This window comes from Triturus cristatus, chromosome 11, assembly GCF_964204655.1.
Source record: "Triturus cristatus chromosome 11, aTriCri1.1, whole genome shotgun sequence".
In the NCBI taxonomy this organism is placed as follows: Eukaryota; Metazoa; Chordata; class Amphibia; order Caudata; family Salamandridae; genus Triturus; species Triturus cristatus.
The window spans coordinates 63142353-63165608 of record NC_140594.1 but is presented as its reverse complement, the minus strand read 5'-3'; the positions used below and the strand labels follow the sequence as shown (position 1 = coordinate 63165608).

General features: G+C 48.5%; 1 protein-coding gene across 5 annotated transcripts in view; it reads right to left on the bottom strand.

Annotated features, from left to right (window-relative positions):
- Window positions 1-21037, bottom strand: part of LOC146783245 (uncharacterized) — a 312026-nt gene extending 290989 nt beyond the window's left edge. The window contains exons 1-2 of one of the 5 annotated variants that reach the window (XM_085633270.1): window positions 20062-20082; window positions 14493-14592 (exon numbers count right to left, since the gene is read on the bottom strand). Coding sequence is in view for 2 of the 5 variants with exons in the window: in XM_085633266.1 (XP_085489392.1) it covers window positions 20747-20830 (84 nt within the window). In the remaining 3 variants the exon portion in view is untranslated. Of the gene's footprint in view, window positions 1-14492; window positions 14593-20061; window positions 20169-20746; window positions 20916-20938 lie in introns of those variants that run through there. The other 4 variants (XM_085633267.1, XM_085633266.1, XM_085633265.1 and 1 more) reach the window with 4 other exon arrangements.
- Window positions 21038-23256: the final 2219 nt, after the last annotated feature.

Here is a 23256-nt window from a genome sequence, read left to right as displayed (position 1 = left end):
AAAACAAGCTTGTTTACAGAGGGCGTAGGTGTCTCATGGCTTTCTGTTGATGAATTGGCTAACTGCAAAGAGCAGGGGGTCTTGGGTATGCGATAGTTTTGAGCGTCAGCAGAATTGGAGGCTGTAGGCAGGGTTTTGTCACAAGATGGCAAGGAATGGAGCAATGTAAGGAAATTAATAGAACCTAGTGAAAACTCATTTTCTTCACATGGGTCAGACATGTTGGGTAATCAATAAGAAAAGCGGGTGCCTGCTATACTAAGTGGGTGCCCGTGTTGCTAATCTAAAAGTGGGCGCCGTGCTGAAAGTTAAAGCGTGGCACCTGAGGTGGGATAGGGAAGAGAGTCTTTAACCCCATCCGTGCTCATGACGAGCTCAGCTCGTCATGAGTCACAGTGGAGCTGTGCTCATGACGAGCTGAGAGCTCGTCATAAAGGCCGCGGCCCGCCCGCGTGCAATTCCCCGCCTGTGCAGGAGAATTAATCAGTGGGCGGGGTCGTGACGAGCTCAGCTCGTCATGAGCACAGCTCCACTGTGAGTCATGACGAGCTGAGCTCGTCACGAGCAAAGGGGCGTCGCAGCTCCCGCACCATGGGGGAATTACCCCAGCAGGGAAGGGGTTAAGCAGCAGGGGCCATTGTTGACTGTGTGCGTCCGTGTACAACAAGAGAAAGGTTCGAGGTCGCCATGTTAAAGATAAAGCATCTGTGGTGCGTTGTGGAGAAAAAGAAAGTTTTACATGCTCAATGGCCCCTTGCATTATGTGCCGCTTTTCGGAGCCCTGGGAGTGGTGAAATATCAGGCGTGCTGGGAACACACAACAATAAAAGCAAAACCAGCATGGCGCTCGTGAAACTGGCGCAGCACTGATAAAACATGTCCACAATTATTAATACAAATTTTAAAAAAACAGGATGGCGGGCAGAAGGGAAGAGCATGCAACAGAACATGCACCCTCCAAATTACTCAAATAATAAATAAAAAGAAAACAAAGGCCGTGTGTGTTAACTGGGAAGGAAAAAGTGTGCCTGCAACAGCAGGTACTAGAAAGTCATTTGAAAATAGTGCGGACAGACTGTAAATAAAGCAAACAGAGTAACAACACACGTAAAAGGGACAGTCGTGATGGGAGGTAACATCAGAAGGCAGGGAGGTACTAAGGAGGAAACAAGAATACCTATTCACAAATCAAATGCCAACATTTCCAAAGGACAGTCACAGCAGCCAATTTAAAAAGAGAGGCGGAGAATGGGTGGAGCTTCAAGTCCATACCTGAATACAGCATGTCTCGAAGAGACAGCTCATGCCCTGCCTAGGCGAGACCTGAAAATTAAGCAACTCAAATAATCAAAAAAGTTACATTTAAGACTCCACTGAATACGACGTCTTGCAACAGTTAGACTTCCAAGATATCCTGAAAGATTTCACCACAAACAAATTGAGGAAAGGGAATATTTAATGTTCTGTTGGTTTATTGAAATTAAAAAATGATAATTTTTGTTTAATAACGTTAACAATTGTTCAAGTTTAGTTCTGTATTAAAATTGGTTTATTAAAATTATTGGTTGGTATAATTAAAAAAATGTATTAGAGATAATTTACGAGGGGGGCTTCTGAAATTTCAACTGCCTAGGGTCTCCACAGGGCTTAATCTGGCACTGGCCAAGTGGACTCATGCCAAGCATGACCACTTCATCCAGTCATAACCTATTATTCAACGGCAGTGTGCATGCTGAAACTTCTAGTTTCTGTTTTCCGATTGCAAGTATTCACATGTAAAGTCCCTGGCTGCAACCAAGCTGTTGGCTAAAAAGCCGGGTCATACGGGCCATGAAGCCACGAGTTAGGCATAAGGAGCACTAAGGGACAGACTGGGCCAAGACATCTTTCACAACATCCCAACAAGCTGCTGTCTGGGAGCCAGTCAAGTCAGCAGGCCCTCTAACCAGTCCCGAGAGGCCTGCCTCGCTTCCAGCTTCCTGGCTTGAATTCCAACTTTAGTGAATGCCAGAAACTAAACAAGTGTCGAGGAGTGTAGATGTTGAAGTTTGAAGGGGGGGGGGGGTCATTCAAGAGTCTGGAGACACTCAGATAAGAGGTCTGTTCTTTATTTCACATTATCCCAGACACCTCCTCAGACATACAGGGAATGGGGGCGCACAGCATATAACAGTGCCTGTCATATTTACATTGAATATGAAAAACTTATATGAAAACTCTGTGACACATCTTCCCCCACCTGGGATACCCACACAAAGTCCAGGCTACTATCTCTCTCGTACTGTCTAAATTGGATTACGTCAATTGCCTCTACCGCAGATCATCTTTATCAACTATGAAAAAACTACAACAAAAAAAATCAGAACTCTCCTGCCAGACTACTCCTACGTGTAAAGCCGCAAGCCCATGTCTCCCCTGCCTTGAAGGCCCTACATTGGTTACCAGTTGCCAGAAGATCCACATTCAAGCTGCTTTGTATCACCCACCAATCGTTACACAGAACAGGACCGCACTTTCAAAAGAAATAAAATCAACAAATACATTCAACAAAGGAATTTCCACTCAAGATTGGCACTTCACCTCAAAACCCCAGCATACAAGGAAAAAACATGGGTGGTACATCTTTCGCTGTTCAACCAGCCAAACTATGGAATTCATCACCCCCAAATATAAGAGCCACGGACAACTGTCTTGTCGTCAGACGACTACTCCAGAGTTGGCTCTTTCCTATATGACCACCACACTTCAATACAAATTTACAGCATATGCCTGTGCATGTAAACGTATGCATTTAGATATGTGCATTTCTTTGTACAGATATATATACTACTTATGGCTTGAAAATATAAAGATATTCTTTAGGTCTGCTTAACAAATGTTTATATTACTTATGGTTAAAATTTATATATATTTATATATTATTTTACATATGACATGTATAGTATGTTATAAAAGTCAATAAAGACCTATTAAAAATAATGTATGTAAGTCACTGCATAGTTTTCACATAAATTATTTGATTAGATGCTTATGGGTCTCTGTTTATCTATCAATCCCAATGTGTAAATATGATAAACATTGTGCTTCACTTTTTCAATACTGAGGAAAACAAAAATAAAATAAATATTTAATAAAATTAAAAAAGCACAAATAAATTAGCCTTTACGTATAGCAACACCTGAAAGTCTGAATTTCAAAATATCTATTCATACTTGCACATATGGAAGTTTATACAATTTTACATCTCTTAATTATTTTCCTGATGCATGTATACCCTTTCTATGTAGTTATGTATCTATTCATTACTTTACTCCTATTGTAGAAAGTAAGAAGAAAAAAAACCTTCAACTGCACCCCTCTCAATATAATTGAATGAATGAATGAATGTTGGGCTTATAGAGCGCACTGTCACTCACAGTTGAGCATCCTAGAGCACACTGACACTCGCAGTTGAGCATCCTAGAGCGCACTGACACTCGCAGTTGAGCATCCTAGAGCGCACCGACACACGCAGTTGAGCATCCTAGAGCGCACTGACACACGCAGTTGAGCATCCTAGAGTGCACTGTCACTCGCAGTTGAGCATCCTAGAGCGCACTGACACTCGTAGTTGAGCATCCTAGAGCGCACTGTCACTCGCAGTTGAGCATCCTAGAGCGCACTGTCACTCGCAGTTGAGCATCCTAGAGCGCACTGTCACTCGCAGTTGGGCATACTAGAGCGCACGGTCCCTCGCAGTTGGGCATACTAGAGCGCACGGTCCCTCGCAGTTGGGCATACTAGAGCGCACGGTCACTCGCAGTTGAGCATCCTAGAGCGCACTGACACTCACAGTTGGGCATTCTAGAGCGCACGGTCACTCGCAGTTGAGTATCCTAGAGCGCACTGACACTCACAGTTGGGCATTCTAGAGCGCACGGTCACTCGCAGTTGAGCATCCTAGAGCACACTGGAACTCACAGTTGGGCATTCTAGAGCGCACTGACACTCACAGTTGAGTATCCTAGAGTGCACTGACACTCGCAGTTGGGCATTCTAGAGCGCATGGTCACTCGCAGTTGAGTATCCTAGAGCGCACTGACACTAGCAGTTGAGCAGCCTAGAGCGCACTGACACTCACAGTTGGGCATTCTAGAGCACACTGACACTCACAGTTGAGTATCCTAGAGTGCACTGACACTCGCAGTTGGGCATTCTAGAGCGCATGGTCACTCGCAGTTGAGTATCCTAGAGTACACTGACACTCACAGTTGGGCATCCTAGAGTGCACCGTCACTCGCAGTTGAGCATCCTAGAGTGCACCGTCACTCGCAGTTGAGCATCCTAGAGTGCACTGACACTCACAGTTGGGCATCCTAGAGCGCACTGACACTCACAGTTGGGTATCCTAGAGCGCACTGACACTCGCAGTTGAGCATCCTAGAGCGCACTGACACTCGCAGTTGAGCATCCTAGAGCGCACTGACACTCGAAGTTGAGCATCCTAGAGCGCACGGTCACTCGCAGTTGGGCATTCTGGCGCCGAGCTTAGAACCCCTGTGATCCCATTCGGGAAGGCGCTAAAATAAACAGGGAGAAATGCCTAAATTAAGGAGTAACGGGGCGAGTCAGGGGCCATGAAGAGCCAAGTTTTCAAGATCTTTTTAGGTAAGGCTTCGGAGTTAAAAAAACACAGAGATTGGGAGTTGGCTCCAGGCTTTGGTGCCTAGTACAGTGAAAGACTTTCCGCCTCGGGCCTCAAGTCTAAAGGGTGGGGCTTTAGGAGATTGGCATGGGGTGATCTCAGCAGCCTATGGGCTTCGTAATGGATGAAACGGGCGGTGAGGCATTTGGGTCCAGTGGACTGAAACACTGAAACCAGCAGGAGGATCTTGGAAAGGATCCTCTTATGACTTGGCAGCCAGTGCAATCTTTTGGGTGCTGCGGAGGCAGAGCTCTGTCTGGGGAGTTTCAGCACCAGTCTGGCCGAGGCATGTTGTACCGTCTGGGGCTTATGGAGTAGCCGCTTGAATGATCCTGCATATAGACTATTACAATAGTCCAGTCTTGAGGTGATTAGTGCGAAGGCAACCGTTATGGCCACTAGTGCAAAAAAAAAAAGTAAGGATTTGATTAGACCGAACAACATTCCTGCTACTACCAGAGATTATGTGGGTGGAAGGAGAGGGTGGTGTCGGATTTTACCCCTAGGTTTTTTTGCCACTTCTACTACGGCTGGAGACAGGATCATAGAATTGGGCCACCATTGGATTGGGGAAACAGGTTCGACTTGACGAATAGCAGAATCTCAATTTTATCTCTGTTGCATTTGAGGTGATTAGTTTGCAGTATATTCTCTACCTCCACTCTGACTTATCCCAAACCACATTCTACTACTACTAAAGCAAAATTAATGCCCAGTCTCACTTATGGAAGTGAAGTTTTTTGCGGTATGGATTCTGTGCTCTTGAACAATGCTATAACAAAAACATTTAAAATGCTGTTTCGACTGCCGGTTAATGCATCAGCAGCTCAGATCCGAATGGAATTTGGCTTTTGTAATCAGCAAGTTGCGAGGACGGGCCAGTATGTAAAGGCATGGAAACAAATCAAAACTAATATTCTTAATCCAATGAGCTGTCTACTCTGGCAAGAAATGCAACTTAACAAAACTTCTCTTTTTTATTTTTACATACCTCCAAACAGCACTAAAAGAACTGTCTGCACACGAGATTTGGGAGATGTCAATAACACCACTATCTCTTAAAAAACTAATTAATAGATTAACAAAACATCTATTACTTCTAAAGGATAAAGAGTTATTTATTAAAAGATCACACGCCTGGATGATGGTGAATGAATACACTACCCTCAAAGTGCAACCATATCTAGAAATACCGTGGACAACCCACATAAAAAAACGTATTTATGACCGCAAGATTTGGTAGTCTGCCGGGACTAATGCGCGCTAAACCTTGGCTGAGACCAACCAAGCCAACCCCCGGTAGACCACGTAACCGATGCGAAGAAAACATTATACGTTTGGTTTGCATTTGTACATCATTGAAGGCTGAAAGAAAGAGGTATTTAAAAACCTGTTTTAATGAACGAGGGATACGATCGTGTAGACAAGCCCCGTTCGCTTGTTTCAACCCAATGGATATACTGATGATTGCGAACTTTACTAAACTTATGACCCTTGTAAGAAAGAAGTTGGAAGTTAATGATTCAAGTATATTAGGACTGGAAGCTGCTGACAGAGCAACATTTGCATATGAGATACTGCACAAAAGTAAAGAAATTATGACTGTAAATAATTATTTTAATATTAGTAATAATGAATCGTAATAAGGATGAATTGAACTTGCGTATTTAATGTATTTTAAGAACTCTCTTGTGTAGATACGTTTTAGTGATTGAGTGTTGGTTATTTGTGAATTGTAAGATTTTAATTAATCATGCAATAAAATTATTAATATTACTTGGATCTCTCCAAGACAAAAGTGTATGACTCTTCCCTTCTCGACTCACCCCAAACCTCATTCTGCTATTCCCCATAGAACCCTTTCTAGACTCCTCCCTCCTCCATCCCCCCTTTAATTCATCCCAAACCTAATCTTACTAATATGATCTCCAAAATAACACTATCCAGACTCTTCCCTCCTCTAGCCTTTTCAATCAAACTAACAGACTCCCATGCCCTCAACTCAAATTCTGCTACACTAATCCACCAGTAATCCTTTGGGTTCCGGAATAGCGCGCTACTCACTGAAAAGCACTTCAATGCCTCGCCAGGGGTAGTAAATACAATTACATTAGATAAGGTCTGCTAGGCTCATTTCTGGCCTTGCTAGAACACCCCCGACGCTGGTCTCCAACTCAGTTTTTACGCTCACTCCATGTTGACTCCCTTCTGCCTGGCCTAGATTTCTGACTCATGTTCGTTTTTATTTATTAAGAGTTTCTAAACAGTGCCAGCAGGTCACCTTGAGGTCACTCCACAGAGCTGCAGCCTGGGGAAACACCCAAGGTGATCACATCACCCAGTTCCAGGAGAAGGGTCAGGAGTTAAAATATGGAACTAGAAGATGGGTGCTTGGAGGCTCCTGGTGTTTCCAGCAGCACTTCTGTGGCATGGCAGACCCAGGAATGGATGCCCTCAGAGTACTCCTGCTCCCCACCCCAGTGCCACCATTGAGACCACCGCTTTGCTCTTACGTCCTCACCTATGAGCCCATCCTCTGGACGCAGACCGCCACAGAGGGTCTGTATTGAAACTCCCTTTAGTATTTGAAGATCTAGGGCGCCTCAAGGCTTTAGAAAACACACATACGTTGAATATCACAACTCTACAAAATAAAAACATCTCACTCCCCAAATTGTGACAAGAGCATTTAAATGTGTGACTTGAGGAAAGAAAGTGCTGCGGTGTTACTTTGTGCGGCCCGGCTCTTCTGAGCTAGAACGGCAGCTGGAAGCAGCCCCAAGGTCTTCAATGGAGTCATCTCAACAGATCCAAAGCTGGGGGGCCCTGGGTGGGAACCCCAGACTAGGGCACAGGCTGTTCTACTACTGAACACTGTTGCTGATCCAGCACGTCTGATGTCCTCATCAGCCTATGAGGGATTACAAGCGTGTCAACAGATATGTCTCCTTCATGTAGGATCTAGGGGTGTCGGATCCCTCCAGATGAAAAGGACTCAATATTTCCAGTTCTGGGCTTTCATTTCATTCCCAAATGGAGTTTGAGAGTGGTCTTCTCTCCTCTCTTGAATGGGACTAAACCGGAAGTAAGGATGTGGAAAATCCCAGCATGCAGAGGGTGCCTTATGACATGGAGCGGACCCACAACTCTACCCAGAGAGGCCTCCTCAGAAGACTCCAAGCCTTGACCATGTACAACCACGGAGAGGCCTTCTCAGGGAAGACTCTGAGCCTTGACCATATACAACCACAGAGAGGCCTTCTCAGGGAAGACTCTGAGCCTTGACCATATACAACCACAGAGAGGCCTTCTCAGGGAAGACTAAGCCTTGTCCATGTAGAACCACAGAGAGGCCTTCTCAGGTAAGACTCCGAGCCATGTCCATATACAATCACAGAGAGGCCTTCTCAGGGAAGACTATGAGCCTTGTCCATGTACAACCACAGAGTGGCCTTCTCAGGAAGGACTACGAGCCTTGACCATGTACAACCACAGAGAGGCCTTCTCAGGGAAGACTCTGAGCCGTGTCCATGTACAACCACAGAGAGGCCTTCTCAGGGCCTTCTCCGAGCCTTGTACATGTACAACCACAGAGAGGCCTTCTCAGGGAAGACTCTGAGCCTTGACCATATACAACCACAGAGAGGCCTTCTCAGGGAAGACTCTGAGCCTTGACCATATACAACCACAGAGAGGCCTTCTCAGGGAAGACTCTGAGCCTTGTCCATGTACAACCACAGAGAAGCCTTTTCAGGGAAGACTGTGAGCCTTGTCCATGTAGAACCACAGAGAGGCCTTCTCAGGTAAGACTCCGAGCCATGTCCATATACAATCACAGAGAGGCCTTCTCAGGGAAGACTATGAGCCTTGTCCATGTACAACCACAGAGTGGCCTTCTCAGGAAGGACTACGAGCCTTGACCATGTACAACCACAGAGAGGCCTTCTCAGGGAAGACTCTGAGCCGTGTCCATGTACAACCACAGAGAGGCCTTCTCAGGGCCTTCTCCGAGCCTTGTACATGTACAACCACAGACAGGCCTTCTCAGGGAAGACTCTGAGCCTTGACCATATACAACCACAGAGAGGCCTTCTCAGGGAAGACTCTGAGCCTTGTCCATGTACAACCACAGAGAAGCCTTTTCAGGGAAGTCTGTGAGCCTTGTCCATGTACGACCACAGAGAGGCCTTCTCAGGGAAGACTTGGAGCCTTGTACACATACAACCACGGAGAGGCCTTCTCAGGGAAGACTCCAAGCCTTGACCATGTACAACCACAGAGAGGCCTTCTCAGGGAAGACTCTGAGCCTTGACCATATATAACCACAGAGAGGCCTTCTCAGGGAAGACTCTGAGCCTTGACCATATACAACCACAGAGAGGCCTTCTCAGGGAAGACTGTGAGCCTTGTCCATGTACAACCACAGAGAGGCCTTCTCAGGGAAGACTTGGAGCCTTGTACACATACAACCACGGAGAGGCCTTCTCAGGGAAGACTAAGCCTTGTCCATGTAGAACCACAGAGAGGCCTTCTCAGGTAAAACTCCGAGCCATGTCCATATACAATCACAGAGAGGCCTTCTCAGGGAAGACTATGAGCCTTGTCCATGTACAACCACAGAGTGGCCTTCTCAGGAAGGACTACGAGCCTTGACCATGTACAACCACAGAGAGGCCTTCTCAGGGAAGACTCTGAGCCGTGTCCATGTACAACCACAGAGAGGCCTTCTCAGGGCCTTCTCCGAGCCTTGTACATGTACAACCACAGAGAGGCCTTCTCAGGGAAGACTCCGAGCCTTGTCCATGTACAACCACAAAGAGGCCTTCTCAGGGAAGACTCCGAGCCTTGTCCATGTACAACCACAGAGAGGCCTTCTCAGGGAAGACTCCGAGCCATGTCCATGTACAACCACGGAGAGGCCTTCTCAGGGAAGACTAAGCCTTGTCCATGTAGAACCACAGAGAGGCCTTCTCAGGGAAGACGCAGACCCTTGTCTACGTACAACCACGGTGTGGCCTTCTCAGGTAAGACCCGAGCCTTGTCCATGTACAACCACGGAGAGGCCTTCTCAGGTAAGACTCCGAGCCTTGTCCATGTACAACCACGGAGAGGCCTTCTCAGGTAAGACTCCGAGCCTTGTCCATGTACAACCACGGAGAGGCCTTCTCAGGTAAGACTCGGAGCCTTGTCCATGTACAACCACGGAGAGGCCTTCTCAGTGAAGACTACGAGCCTTGTCCATGTACAACCACAGAGAGGCCTTCTCAGGGAAGCCTCCGAGCCTTGTCCATGTACAACCACAGAGAGGCCTTCTCAGGGCCTTCTCCGAGCCTTGTCCATGTACAACCACGGAGAGGCCTTCTCAGGGAAGCCTCCAAGCCTTGTCCATGTACAACCACGGAGAGGCCTTCTCAGTGAAGACTACGAGCCTTGCCCATGTACAACCACAGAGAGGCCTTCTCAGAAGACTGAACCTTGTCCATGTACAACCACAGAGAGGCCTTCTCAGGTAAGACTCCGAGCCATGTCCATGTATAAAGCCCTTGCATCGCTTTACAGTGGGACAAGAAGGTGCCACTCACATAGGCATTCTTGAGGGGCTTGTCCTAGATTCTTGGGGTGACTGGATGAACCCACGGGAAGGGGGGGGGGGAACTCCCGTCTCCTCACCATGGTGGGTATGGATTAACACACTTCCACATAGACACAGAATGGGTAAACCCCCTTAATACAGCAGGCCTGGTGTGTGACTTCCTAGAGTGGGCTCTGGGAGAAAGGAGGACTTGGGGCAGGCAGGTGTAACCAGGCATGTTACAGGCAGGTGTACCCAGGCATGTTACAGGCAGGCGTCCACTAGAATCTACTCAAGCACTTTAGGGCAAACAGGCGGGCTGGTGCTGCAAGAGTCCGGAGACAGAACAGGCGGCCTGCTGTTATGGTCAGAGGACTGGCCACCTTCCTGTGCACTCCCAGAATATGGAACAACCTCCCCAACCATATTAGAGAAACGTTGTACCCTGCGATTCAAAAAGTAGCTGAAGACCCCATTCTTAAGGGACCTCAAACCCCACATCTGAGGAGAGCAAATGTTGCTGCCTCGCTGCAGTGACTGTCTACAGTACCCCTGGGCCCTCACCCTCTGTTCAGCGCTTGGATGCCCCTTGCCTAGGTTGGCGCTAGATGAATACTGATACATACATCGTTTATCTACGGATGCCTATCACATGAGGATGCGTGGTCCCATCCTCAACCTGGATGGACGAGCAGTATGGGATGCAAAGAGCCCTACGGCCGCAGCATTGTGGGGTGCCTTCCTCATGGCAAGGCACTCTTTTCTACCTGCTTTCCCACAGCCGAGTGCTTTCTCACACACATGGTCTAAGTAAAGGAGGCATGCTTAATTAGTGCCGGTGTTTGCCTGCCCTTGGCACTGGCACTTATGTCTAAACACCAGCACCTATTTACCACAGTCTACAACATGGTGGCCAGTGGTGCTGCAACCATTTTTAGAGCGGGGTTGCAGACACCAGTTTTACATCGCTGAAGTCCAAGGGATTGTGAAAAAAGCACAGCAAATGTACTCAGCAAGAGAGTGGTAGTTCTGTAGCATGTAGCTGGTGGTGCATTTTGTACGTCTGTGGTGTAAATATCTCACTGGCGCACGGTGTGTTAGACACAGTTATGTAAATTAAGCACATTTTCTATTCAAAGAGCTACTAAAGTTGCACAGACATGGAGTGTTACTGAGAAAACTATACATTGCACAGGACAATGTGTGGAAATCGGAGTTCCGCAAGTAATTCAGGCTTTTTATTAAAATATTTGTTTCCATCAAACTTCAGAACTCCAAAAAATAAGAGATGATAAATTCTGAAATATCTGTAGAGTTCATTTACAGGTATTTCCATTTTGCATTGGAAAAAATATATTATATTCCTTTCACACAACCTCTACCAGCAAGAATCGAATAATTCTTTATTGTTCGATTATTTAAAATCATTACAATAAAACCAATAGTTCATTCACACATCCACGACATAATGGAATTTTCTCAGCCCATGGAAATCTGAGCGCTGGGCTAATTAAAATTGGTCCATATGCTTAAAAATAAATGTATCTAAAGTGCGTGCCGTAAAGTTCAAAAGTGCAACTAAAGTGCGATTGTTGCCCGTTGAGATCCTGACAGCCGTCGACGGGGTAGGAGCGTGTTGTCTGCGACTCAACCACAGTTGAAAGATTTGCTAGGGTGATTGTTTCCCAGTCTGAAGGATGTTAGACTCCTTCCTCCCCACTTGAACATCTTCCCACTTTACGGATGCACTCACGTTGGACTTTATTGGGGTTTTGGATACCCACATTGGCACCACATTCATTTGGATGCTCAAATGATTGTTACACTCTGCATTCCCTTGCGGAGGACCCAGCGTCGGGAGCTCTGACCTGGTCCGCCACAACCGAGCACCAGATATTGGTTGCCTCTCACACTCCCCCCTGTCCTGAAGAAGACCCGCTAGCGGAGGTTTGAAGTTACCCTCTATGCAATAAGCCAGGTCGAAACGTCGACACATACCCCCAATCCTGGGCCTGCACTATATTATCTCACCCCGTCTTATCACCAGATGATGCGTTTCTGCGCTTACTAAAAATGTATATGAAAAAATGACAGCATCAAACTGCTTTCTAGACGGGCCAAACCACACTGGCGTACGTTTCATTAATAGCCAGTGTTCATTGTAAATTGTTGAAACTACTTTCTTTAAATTGCCTTTACTTTGAATTATTTCTTCCTCGTTTACTCCACACACGAGCCCCCTTTCCCTGGAGCAACCTTTTACTTTAATATACTGTAATATATGGTAATGTCTGTACCGCTTTATTAATAGGAGTATACATAAAACAAAGTTTTCTACTGAAAATATAGCGGTTGTTTCTTCTTTCTCTCTGGTGCGTACTTAATCTTAATTATTTTTCTCATGCATTAATTACCTTGTGCTGAATATTGAAGCAACCAGGCATATTTTATTAGAAAAGTTACTTTTTTCTTTGGCTTGTCCGGGAAAAACGTTTGGGACCATTTGTTATTCTTATTACCTTGAGGGATTGCAGGCGTACCCCCAAGGCCTCCGTAATATGACTTAATGAGGCCCCGGTTACAATAGAATTGCTAAAAATTGTATTTAAAAGCTGGTCTTTCAACTAAAACAAGTCTTCCAGGGGTGTCACCTCATGAGGTTTGCACGCGGTCAAAACATGTTGTTGAGCCCATCAGAGAGAGCACGGCCCCTGCACGAGTGTCACAACCTTCAGCTTCACAAAATCTTCCCATTTTCAATCAGGGAAAGAAAAGTAAACACTAATCTACAGTTTAAAGACTAACCAGCAGCTTGTCTGAAGAGATATCCTGACCTTTGACCTCGGTCTTTGAATACAGAATTCACAGCAAATGGGACAAGATAAACGCTATTTACAGGCTGCTGGGACTCATTCATCTCAGAGCTCCGGTACGGTTATTTGGGATGGGGGGGGGGGGGGTTGCAGTACCCCCACACCCCTACCTCCAGAGCCTATGATGATGGCGCTCTCTGTGTTTGAGCAGTGCTCATGAAACAATAATCCCCGCAGGCCCCGCCCGCCCTTCAGCTAGAGGGGACCTGAAATAGTCCAAACCATCACACGTATTCGGCGATGCTTAGAATCTGACAGGGCAGGCAAGACCCCGGGAAGAGCCAATCACGGGGCCTGCTGAGGAACACCCTAGGGCCGGGCACTCCTATATCTACAAGTCAGGGACTGCTGCTCACCAGCACGTGTGCATCGGTTCCTGCTGGCACCAAAGACGGCTCTCGTGTGACCATGCACACCCCGGCTCTCGGGTGACCATGCACATTGTGACCATGCACACCCCGGCTCTCGGGTGACCATGCACACCCTGGCTCTCGGGTGACCATGCACACCCCGGCTCTCGTGTGACCATGCACCCCCCGGCTCTCGTGTGACCATGCACACCCCGGCTCTCGTGTGACCATGCACACCCCGGCTCGCGTGCGACCATGCACACCCCGGCTCGCGTGCGACCATGCACACCCCGGGCTTCATTTCACGCTCCTGCTAATAATGGACCCCAGGTTACAGCAGCAATAACACATGGAGCGCCCCGAAAGATGCTTGGTGATTACAAGATCCCATGAGCCAAAGCTGCACATAAAACCAGGGATGTTACTCTCCAGGGAGGTGAGAACTATTTTATGTCTTAGCCTCTCAGGGCTCAAAAGGAAAACAGAGGAGCTGGCTGACACGCCTTCACCCCAAAACACGGAGGACCTGGATTACAAGCTGGGACTTGACCGGATTGACCCTTATAGTGGGGCAATTACCCAGGCTACACTACCATTACCGCAACCACCAAGGATCCTTGTGAATACGCTACTAGATTTACCAGGCCCTGATGAAGTTCCTTATGCAAAAGGAACGAAACACGTTGGCTGATGGCTGATTTTATTTCAATCATAAATAAAAAAGAGGATAATGGACTAAACCTGCTATCCCGACATCATTTCTGGTGCACCCTCTATTTCAAAGTATTTTGTTATTTCTGGATGCCAGTGGTGCTCAACGGCGGCGAGTGCCGGAAGTAGATGCGCAGGACAATTAATCTAATACGACAGGGATTGATGTGCTGAACCTATGGTCAGCCGTTGGGAGTATGGTCTATTTACAGCAAAACTGAGGCTTTTCAAGAGGAATTACACTTTAAAACATCCGATGTACCCCCCTCCCCCCAGGCAGGGTTTATGTAGTATGTGATTACCAGAAGAAGCAAAGGGGGTCCATAAATGGGATTTTAGGAGTCTCTGCTTTGTACAAGGACCTTCTCTGGTTCACTGTGTAGGAGAGGCTCTCCTTAGGACCTTTAATACGGAGGGGGTGAAGACATGATAAAGCTGGACAGACATAGCACATCAGCAGACATGGACGGGAACAACAGAGAAGCATGCTGCCGCACAGGCACAGCACAGGAGCAGGCACAGCACAGGAGCAGGCACCCACGCAGGCACAGCAAAGGAGCATGCACCAGAACAAACAGCACAGGACCATGCACCCGTGCAGGCACAGCAGTGGAGCATGCACAAACGCAGGCACAGCGCAGGAGCATGCACCCGAGCAGGCACAGCGCAGGAGCATGCACCCGAGCAGGCACAGCGCAGGAGCATGCACCCGAGCAGGCACAGCGCAGGAGCATGCACCCGAGCAGGCACAGCGCAGGAGCATGCACCCGAGCAGGCACAGCGCAGGAGCATGCACCCGCGCAGGCACAGCACACACCTGAACTGGCACAGCACATTAGCATACACCTCAAAAGGCACAACACAGGATCATGCAGACGCACAAGACTGGAGCATGCACAACACAGGAGCATACACCTGTAGAGGCACCACAAACCCGAACCTGTACAGGCATAAACAACAGCGTTAACCTAGACAGCCACAGATAACAGGATATCTATAGACAGATACATGTATCAGCCTCTAACCAGACAGGCACCAACATCAGCATGTACACAGACAGAGGCACACACTTTAACGTGCACCAGACAGAGACACACACTTCAGCGTGGGCACAAACTTCTGCGTGTACCCAGACAGAAGCACACACTTCAGCGTGTACCCAGACAGAGGCACACACTTCAGCGTGTACCCAGACAAGGCACAAACTTCAACTTTTACCCAGACAGAAACACAAACTTCAGCGTGTATCCAGACAGAAGCACAAACTTCAGCATTTACCTAGACAGAGGCACAAACTTCAGCATGTACCCAGACAGAGGCACAAACTTCAGCATGTACCCAGACAGAGGCACAAACTTCAGCGTGTACCCAGACAGAGGCACAAACTTCAGCGTGTACCCAGACAGAGGCACAAACTTCAGCGTGTACCCAGACAGAGGCACAAACTTCAGCGTGTACCCAGACAGAGGCACAAACTTCAGCGTGTACCCAGACAGAGGCACAAACTTCAGCGTTTACCCAGACAGAGGCACAAACTTCAGCGTGTACCCAGACAGAGGCACAAACTTCAGCGTGTACCCAGACAGAGGCACAAACTTCAGCGTGTACCCAGACAGAGGCACAAACTTCAGCGTGTACCCAGACAGAGGCACAAACTTCAGCGTGTACCCAGACAGAGGCACAAACTTCAGCGTGTACCCAGACAGAGGCACAAACTTCAGCGTGTACCCAGACAGTGGCACAAACTTCAGCGTGTACCCAGACAGTGGCACAAACTTCAGCGTGTACCCAGACAGTGGCACAAACTTCAGCGTGTACCCAGACAGTGGCACAAACTTCAGCGTGTACCCAGACAGTGGCACAAACTTCAGCGTGTACCCAGACAGTGGCACAAACTTCAGCATTTACCCAGTCAAGGCACAAACTTCAGTGTGTACCCAGACAGAAGCAAATAACATTTACCCAGACAGAAGCAAATATTAGCCACTTTGGATATACAAAGCTACTAATTATTTTCCCAGCAGACACAAGCGCATGCATGTAACGTCACAAGCACATCAGCATACAGCCAGCACAGCTGGGCACAGCTGGATACATGCCGAGCAGAAACACACATCAGGAAACAGCTGGGATGTCACACTTTTGAAAAAAAATAGAGGAAGGGGTGAATTTGTCGAGGAAACAGCAAACTAACAAGAAGCTACATGACTGCTGCGCACACTCACTGCAGCCTCTCTCCCCACACACACGCACCCAATGCAGCCTCTTTCTTCAGACACACACGCACCCAGTGCAGCCTATTTCTTCAGACACACACACGCACCCAGTGCCGCCTCTTTCTTCACACACATGCGCACCTAGTGAAGCCTCTCTTCACACCCACCAAATGCAGCCTCTCTATCTCGCTACAGATACACACCCAATGCAGTCTTTCTTCACACGCACCCAATGCAGCCTCTCTTCACACACACACACACACACACACACCCCACCCCCAATGCAGACTCTTTCTCCCAACACACACCCACCTAATGCAGCCTCTCTTCAAAAAACACACACACACTAAGCAGCGTCTCCTCACACACACACACACAATGTAGTCTCTTTATTCACAAACACACCCACTCCCAATGCAGCGTCTGTATTCACCCCCCCATGCAGCCTCTATTCACACACAACCAATGTACCCCCGAGCAGCTTCTCTTCACACACACACACCTAATGCAGCCTCTCTACATGCACACACACACTCCCGCAGTCTCTCTCTTTCCACACACAGCCTCCCCACCGCCTCGCTCTACGCACACTCCAGCAGTCTCTCTTTACACACACTGCCTCCCTGCAGCCTCTCTCCACACACACACACACACGCTCACACCTGCAGTCTCGCACTTTCCACACAAACGTTCCCCACAGCCTCTCCCTCCTCACACACACACTTTATGGAGCCTCCCTCCACACAAACATACAATCCTGTAGTCTCTCTCTTTCCACACACAGCCTCCCCACAGCCTCTCTCTCCACACGCACACGCTCACTCCTGCAGTCTCTTTCCAAACAGTCCCCCCACAGCCTCTCTCTCGCTCCCCACACACACACACCTACACTCCACGCATTCTTGCTCTTTCCACACACACGCTTCCCACAGCCTCTCTCTCACCCCACACACGTACACTTCACGCTGTCTCTCTTTCCACACAAACGCTCCCCACAGCCTCTCTCTCTCCTCACACAGGCACACTCCATGGAGCCTCTTCTACACACAGCCCCCCCACAGCCTCTCTCCACACACGCACACTCCCGTAGTCTCTCTCTTTCCACGGCCACTCTCTCCGCACACACAGACACTCCGCAGTCTCTCTCTTTACACACACAGGCTCCCCACAGCCCCTCTCTCTTCAAGCACACTTACGCATCCTCTCTGTTTCCACACACAGGCTCCCCACAGCCTCTCTCTCCACACACAGACACTCCTGCAGTCTCACTCTTTCCACACAAAGGCTCCCCACAGCCCCTCTCTCTCCAAGCACACTTACGCAGACTCTCTCTTTCTACACACAGGCTCGCCCTCCCTTGCCACACACACACACACACACACACACACATGATCCGGCAGTCTGTCTTTCCATCCACTTTCACCACACACACACTCTTGTAGCCCCCCACTCTCTGCACACACTCCAGCAGTCTCTCTCTTTCCAACCACAGCCTCTACACGGTCCCACAGTCTCTCTCTTCCACATAAACACTCCCCAGTCTCTCTCTTCCACACAGCCTCTCTCTCTCGCTCTCCACACAAACACTCCTGTGGTCTCTCTCTCTACATACACGCTCCCGCAGTCTCTTTCCATCCACACACACACACTCTTAGTATCTCTTTCCACAGCCCCTCTCTCTCCACACATACATTTAGTAGTCTCTCTCTTTCCACACACACACTCCCAGTCTCTATCTTTCAAACACAGCCTGTCTCTCGCTCTCCATACACATGCACACTCACAGTCTCTCTCTTTTCACACATAGGCTCCGCACAGCCCCTCTCTCGCCACACACATGAACACTCCCGCAGTCTCTCTTTTCACACACAGCCTCTTGCTTACTCTCCACACACAAGCACTCTCAGTCTCTCTCTTTCCACACACAGACTCTCTACAGCCCCTCTCTCCACACACACACACAATCCTACAGTCTCTCTTTCCACACACACACACTCCCACAGTCTCCCTCTTTCCGCACTCAGCCTCCCCACAGCATCCCTCTACAAACACTCATGCAGCCTCTTTCTCCACACACACACACGCCTGCAATCTCTCTTTAAGACACAGCCTCTCTCTTGCTCTCCACACACACGCACACTGCCACAGTCTTTTTGTTTCCCCACAGTCTATCTTTCCACACACACAGTCCCGCAGTCTCTTTCTTTCCATCTGCAGCCTCCACACAGTCTCGCACTCTCGCTTCCACACACAGCCTCTCCCTCTCCACACACACCTGTAATCTCTATTTCCACAAACACACCCCGCAGTATCTCTTTCCATTCACATCCTCCACACGCAGGCACACTCTTGTAGTCTCGCTTTCCACAGCCTAGCTCTCCACACACATGCACACTAATGCAGTCTCTCTCTTCCACACACAGGCTCCCCGCAAGCTTTCTCGCTCTCAACACACGGACACTCCTGCAGTCTCTCACTTTCCACACACAGGCTCTCTCTACACACGCACACACTCCTGCACTCTTTTTGCTCGTTAAGCCTCTCACAGTCTCTCGCTCATCACATAAGCTCACAGCAGTCTCTCTCTCCACATACGCACACTCCATGCAGTCTCTTTCTCCACCTAAACTTCCTGCAATCTCTCTCTCCACATAAGCACGCTCCATGCAGTCTCTCCCTTGCCGCATAAGCTCCCCGCAATCTCTCCTTCGCCACATAAGCTCCTTGCAGTCTCTCTCACCACATACCCTCCATGCAGTCCCTCTCTCCACATAAGCACGCTCCATGCAGTCTCTCCCTTGCCGCATAAGCTCACCGCAATCTCTCCTTCGCCACATAAACTCCTTGCAGTCTCTCTCTCTCTCTCACCACATACCCTCCATGCAGTCTCTCTCTCCACATAAGCACGTTGCCTGCAGTCTCTCTCTCCACATAAGCACGTTGCCTGCAGTCTCTCTCTCCACATAAGCACGTTGCCTGCAGTCTCTCTCTCCACATAAGCACGTTCCCTGCAGTCTCTCTCTCCACATAAGCACGTTCCCTGCAGTCTCTCTCTCCACATAAACACGCTCCCTGTAGACCCTCACTCCACATAAACACGCTCCCTGTAGACCCTCACTCCACATAAACACGCTCCCTGTAGTCCATCTTTCCACATAAGTACTCTCCATGCAGCATCTCTCTCCACATAAACATACACCAGGCAGTCTGTCAATCTCCACATTAGTTCCCTGCAGTCTCTCTCCACATAAGCACGCTCCCTGCAGTCTCGCTCTCCACATAAGCAGACTCATTGCAGCCTCTCTCTCTCTCTCCACATAAGCGCGCTCCATGCAGCCTCTCTCTCTCCACACAAGCACACTCCATGCAGTCTCTCTCTCCACATAAGCGCGCTCCATGCAGCCTCTCTTTCCACATAAACACACTCCATGCAGTTTCTCTCCATCTAAGCTCCCTGCAGTCGGTTTCTCCACATAAGCACGCTCCATGCAGTCTCTCTCTCTCCATATAAGCTTCATGCAGTCTCTCTCTATATAAGCACACTCCATGCAGTCTCTTTCTCCACATAAGCGCGCTCCATGCAGCCTCTCTCCACATGAGCACGCTCCATGCAGCCTCGCTCTCCACATAAGCGCGCTCCATGCAGTCTCCTCGCCTCAATAATACGTGAGCTCCTTCAGTATTCCCCACTCCGTCTCTTGTCAGCTCCCAGCATGCACGGACTCTCCGATTTGAACTTCCTGCAGCCTCTCCCCATTACCAAAGCACCCCGCCCCTCCTCCCGGAAGTCTTCCTCACCCTTCCAACTTCACGTGCTGCCCCTGCAGCCCTATGTCCCGGTACGGTAACGTGGAACAGACAATTGGTCCCTTTTAATTTGCTTGTATTTCAGCCGATTAGAATGGTAAGACTAGACTGCAAGTCCCAGCATGCTTCGTGTTGTTGGCTGTAAAACCAGGACTGACTCAGCTACTGTCATGCATGGGGCAGGTGCAGAACAATGTCACAGCCCTGTGCACTCTCAGCAGCCACTCTTTCGCCCTACCCCTGCTGAACCTGCAGCGTTTCTACCTGCTCGCACTCTCCCTACAGCCCCTCTCCCAAGAGCTACTTGCAGTCTCCCGTACATAACCACAGACCCTGTGCCCACAGACCACCCTGCAGTATCAAGTGAAGAGATGCACGAAAAGTTGCAAGCCCCTTGCTGCCTGGTGGGTGGGGCGCGATTCTCCATGCCTGTCACTCCTCGTCTCTACAAGGGGGCACCTCCTTACCTTGCCCCCTCGCTGGCTGTGGAGGGGTGAATGACCTGCGGTGGAAGAAGTGGGTGGTCGCCTTACCTTGCTCTCCCCCTGCTCGGGGGTCCACAGGCACAGCGCTGCCACCATCAGGACCCTCGCAGGGGCTCCCCCGAAGTTCCCCATTCTGCTCCGACTCCAGGGCTCACTTCGATGCTGGCGCTGCCTCTGCTGCCCCCCAGCCGGGACCCCTCTCTCCTCCCTCCGGCCTCGGTCCCTCCCCTCTCTGATTACCTGTCACTCTCCTCCTCCTCGCCCCCTCGGAGAACCTCTGGCCCCTCGACACGTCTCTCCCTCGGGTCCGTCAGCAAGCAGCCAGCCCCTTCCCGTCTGTTTTCCTTTACACCCCACCCCTTACACACCCCTTATGAAAACACAACTTTCACTGCGTGCTCTCCCGCATCAAAAACAGTAGGTACACAAACTCAGCATGGACCTCCCGTAACTCTCTCTATCTCTCCTCACCCCTCTTTCATCACTTTAACACCCTGCTTCTCTTCCCCCCCCCCTAAGCGGCCCCCCGTCCTTTGTCGGGCAAAGTTTACCCCATGCCACTAGGGGCACTATTTTCCAGTTCAGTGTTTTTCCTTAACAACCCAGTGCATTCTGGGAGTTGCAGTCTTTGTTCATTTCTGGTGGACCAACTCACTTGAAAGCAGTGGTTTGTTATAGGAAAGCCCTGGACTGGCGCCTGGTGTTTCTGGTAACATGGAGTTATCTAGTTATCTCATTTCCCCTCCCACTCTTGTAACCTCTTTTTTTTATTACCTCCCCTCACTCATCTCCCCATTACACCTCATCCAACTCTTACCTTCCTCTTCTACGCCTTTCTGTTTAGGTCTGGTTTTGACATCCACACCTCAAATTACTCTCATATTTAACTATACTAATTCAACACTAATCCTTTATGGGTTTCGGAGTAGCGTGCTACTCGCCGAAAAAGCGCTGCAACGCCTCATCAGGGGTAGTAAGCGCTATATAAATGCAATTACAATACAATAGAATACAGAGCAGCTGTAGACACACTTATATAATCACAGACCAGAAGTAATACTAAAGGTGGCGCTTTGACTCCGGCCACATGTTGATCAACTTGTGTACAGAATTCGACTGGACAGTGTTGTGATTTGTAATGTACACTGCAATCCTTTGCATGCTTGGTACACTAAACACAAGGGATTGCAGTTTTTATTTTTTTACGGATTTTTATATAGCGCAAACTTTAAATAGCGCGAACTTGACCTGAAGGTATCGGGTATCAGAGCGCTTTACATAGCACCAGTTGCGTTACATGAGAACATATTCATTTTTTGTTGTTGTTAGGCACACAGAGATTAAGTGATTTGCCCAGAATCACATGATGTTTAGCGTCATTGCCGAGACTCGAACCCGGTTCCCCAGATTCAAGGTCGACTGCTCACAGTATGTTTAGCGTCATTGCCGAGACTCAAACCCAGTTCCCCAGATTCGAGGTCGACTGCCCTAGCCGTTAGGCCAACTCCCCTCCCCAGTTCCAGTTGGAATAGGAATGTTGGGAGTTTGGAGGTAGAGCGGCTGGAGTAAAAAATTAGCTAGCATTCGCGCCAAGAATTTTCAATTCTATTAAGGACACGTAGGCGAGGATTATGCTTCTCTTTCATTTACTGCAAACCAACAGCAGCCAATGAGAATCATGATAACATTACAACATAACATTCCCAGAATGCTTATAGTAAGAAAACAACAACCATAGAGACTAGCTCTATATAACAGTCAGTCAAACCGGAACACCTCCTCTTTCTTTGCCCAACGAGCAGAGTCCAAGTCCATCAGCATAAGTCCGATAACCACAGCGAAACATCCAAACCGCTCCAAGAGTCTGGAACCCCAGGAAACGTAGAACTGGAAAGTGAAGATCATGGAACGCACTCTTCAGAGGTTCACCATCTGGTCTAATCTCCTTTCTGATCAGCGCCTGTAACAGAAATATCATACTCGTAATAGTTGTCATCGACTGATAAATCAGGGTGGGTAACATGACATCATGAATCATCACCAATATTCATTTGTCCCTGGGCGGGATAATCCTCGTATCCGTGTCCTTAATAGAATTGAAAATTCTTGGCGCGAATGCTAGCTAATTTTTTATTCTATTACAGGACCGGAGGCTTCAGATTATGCTAGTTTAACGCTTATGTAATACCACAGAGGCAACATCACCTACAGGTTTATAGTAAAACTGCTTGAAAGTAGAGCTGGAAGACCAGTCGGCCGCGTTCATGATATCTTGTATACTGGTACCCAGCATGAATGACTTGGAGGCCATAGCACCTCTGACTGAATGTGCACCAAACAGATTAACATCAATGCCTGCTTCCGACATAACAAATCTCAGCTATCTGACAATAGTAGCGGAAGTCACCGGTTTAAACGGTTTTTGTAAGGCAATAAGTAACCTGGAACAACCAGAAGGGCGAAGTGATCGTGTACAATCCTCATATACCTTAAGACATTTGACCACACAAAGTTTTTCATCCAAAGGAAACGCATTGTAATCTATAGACCTGGAAAAG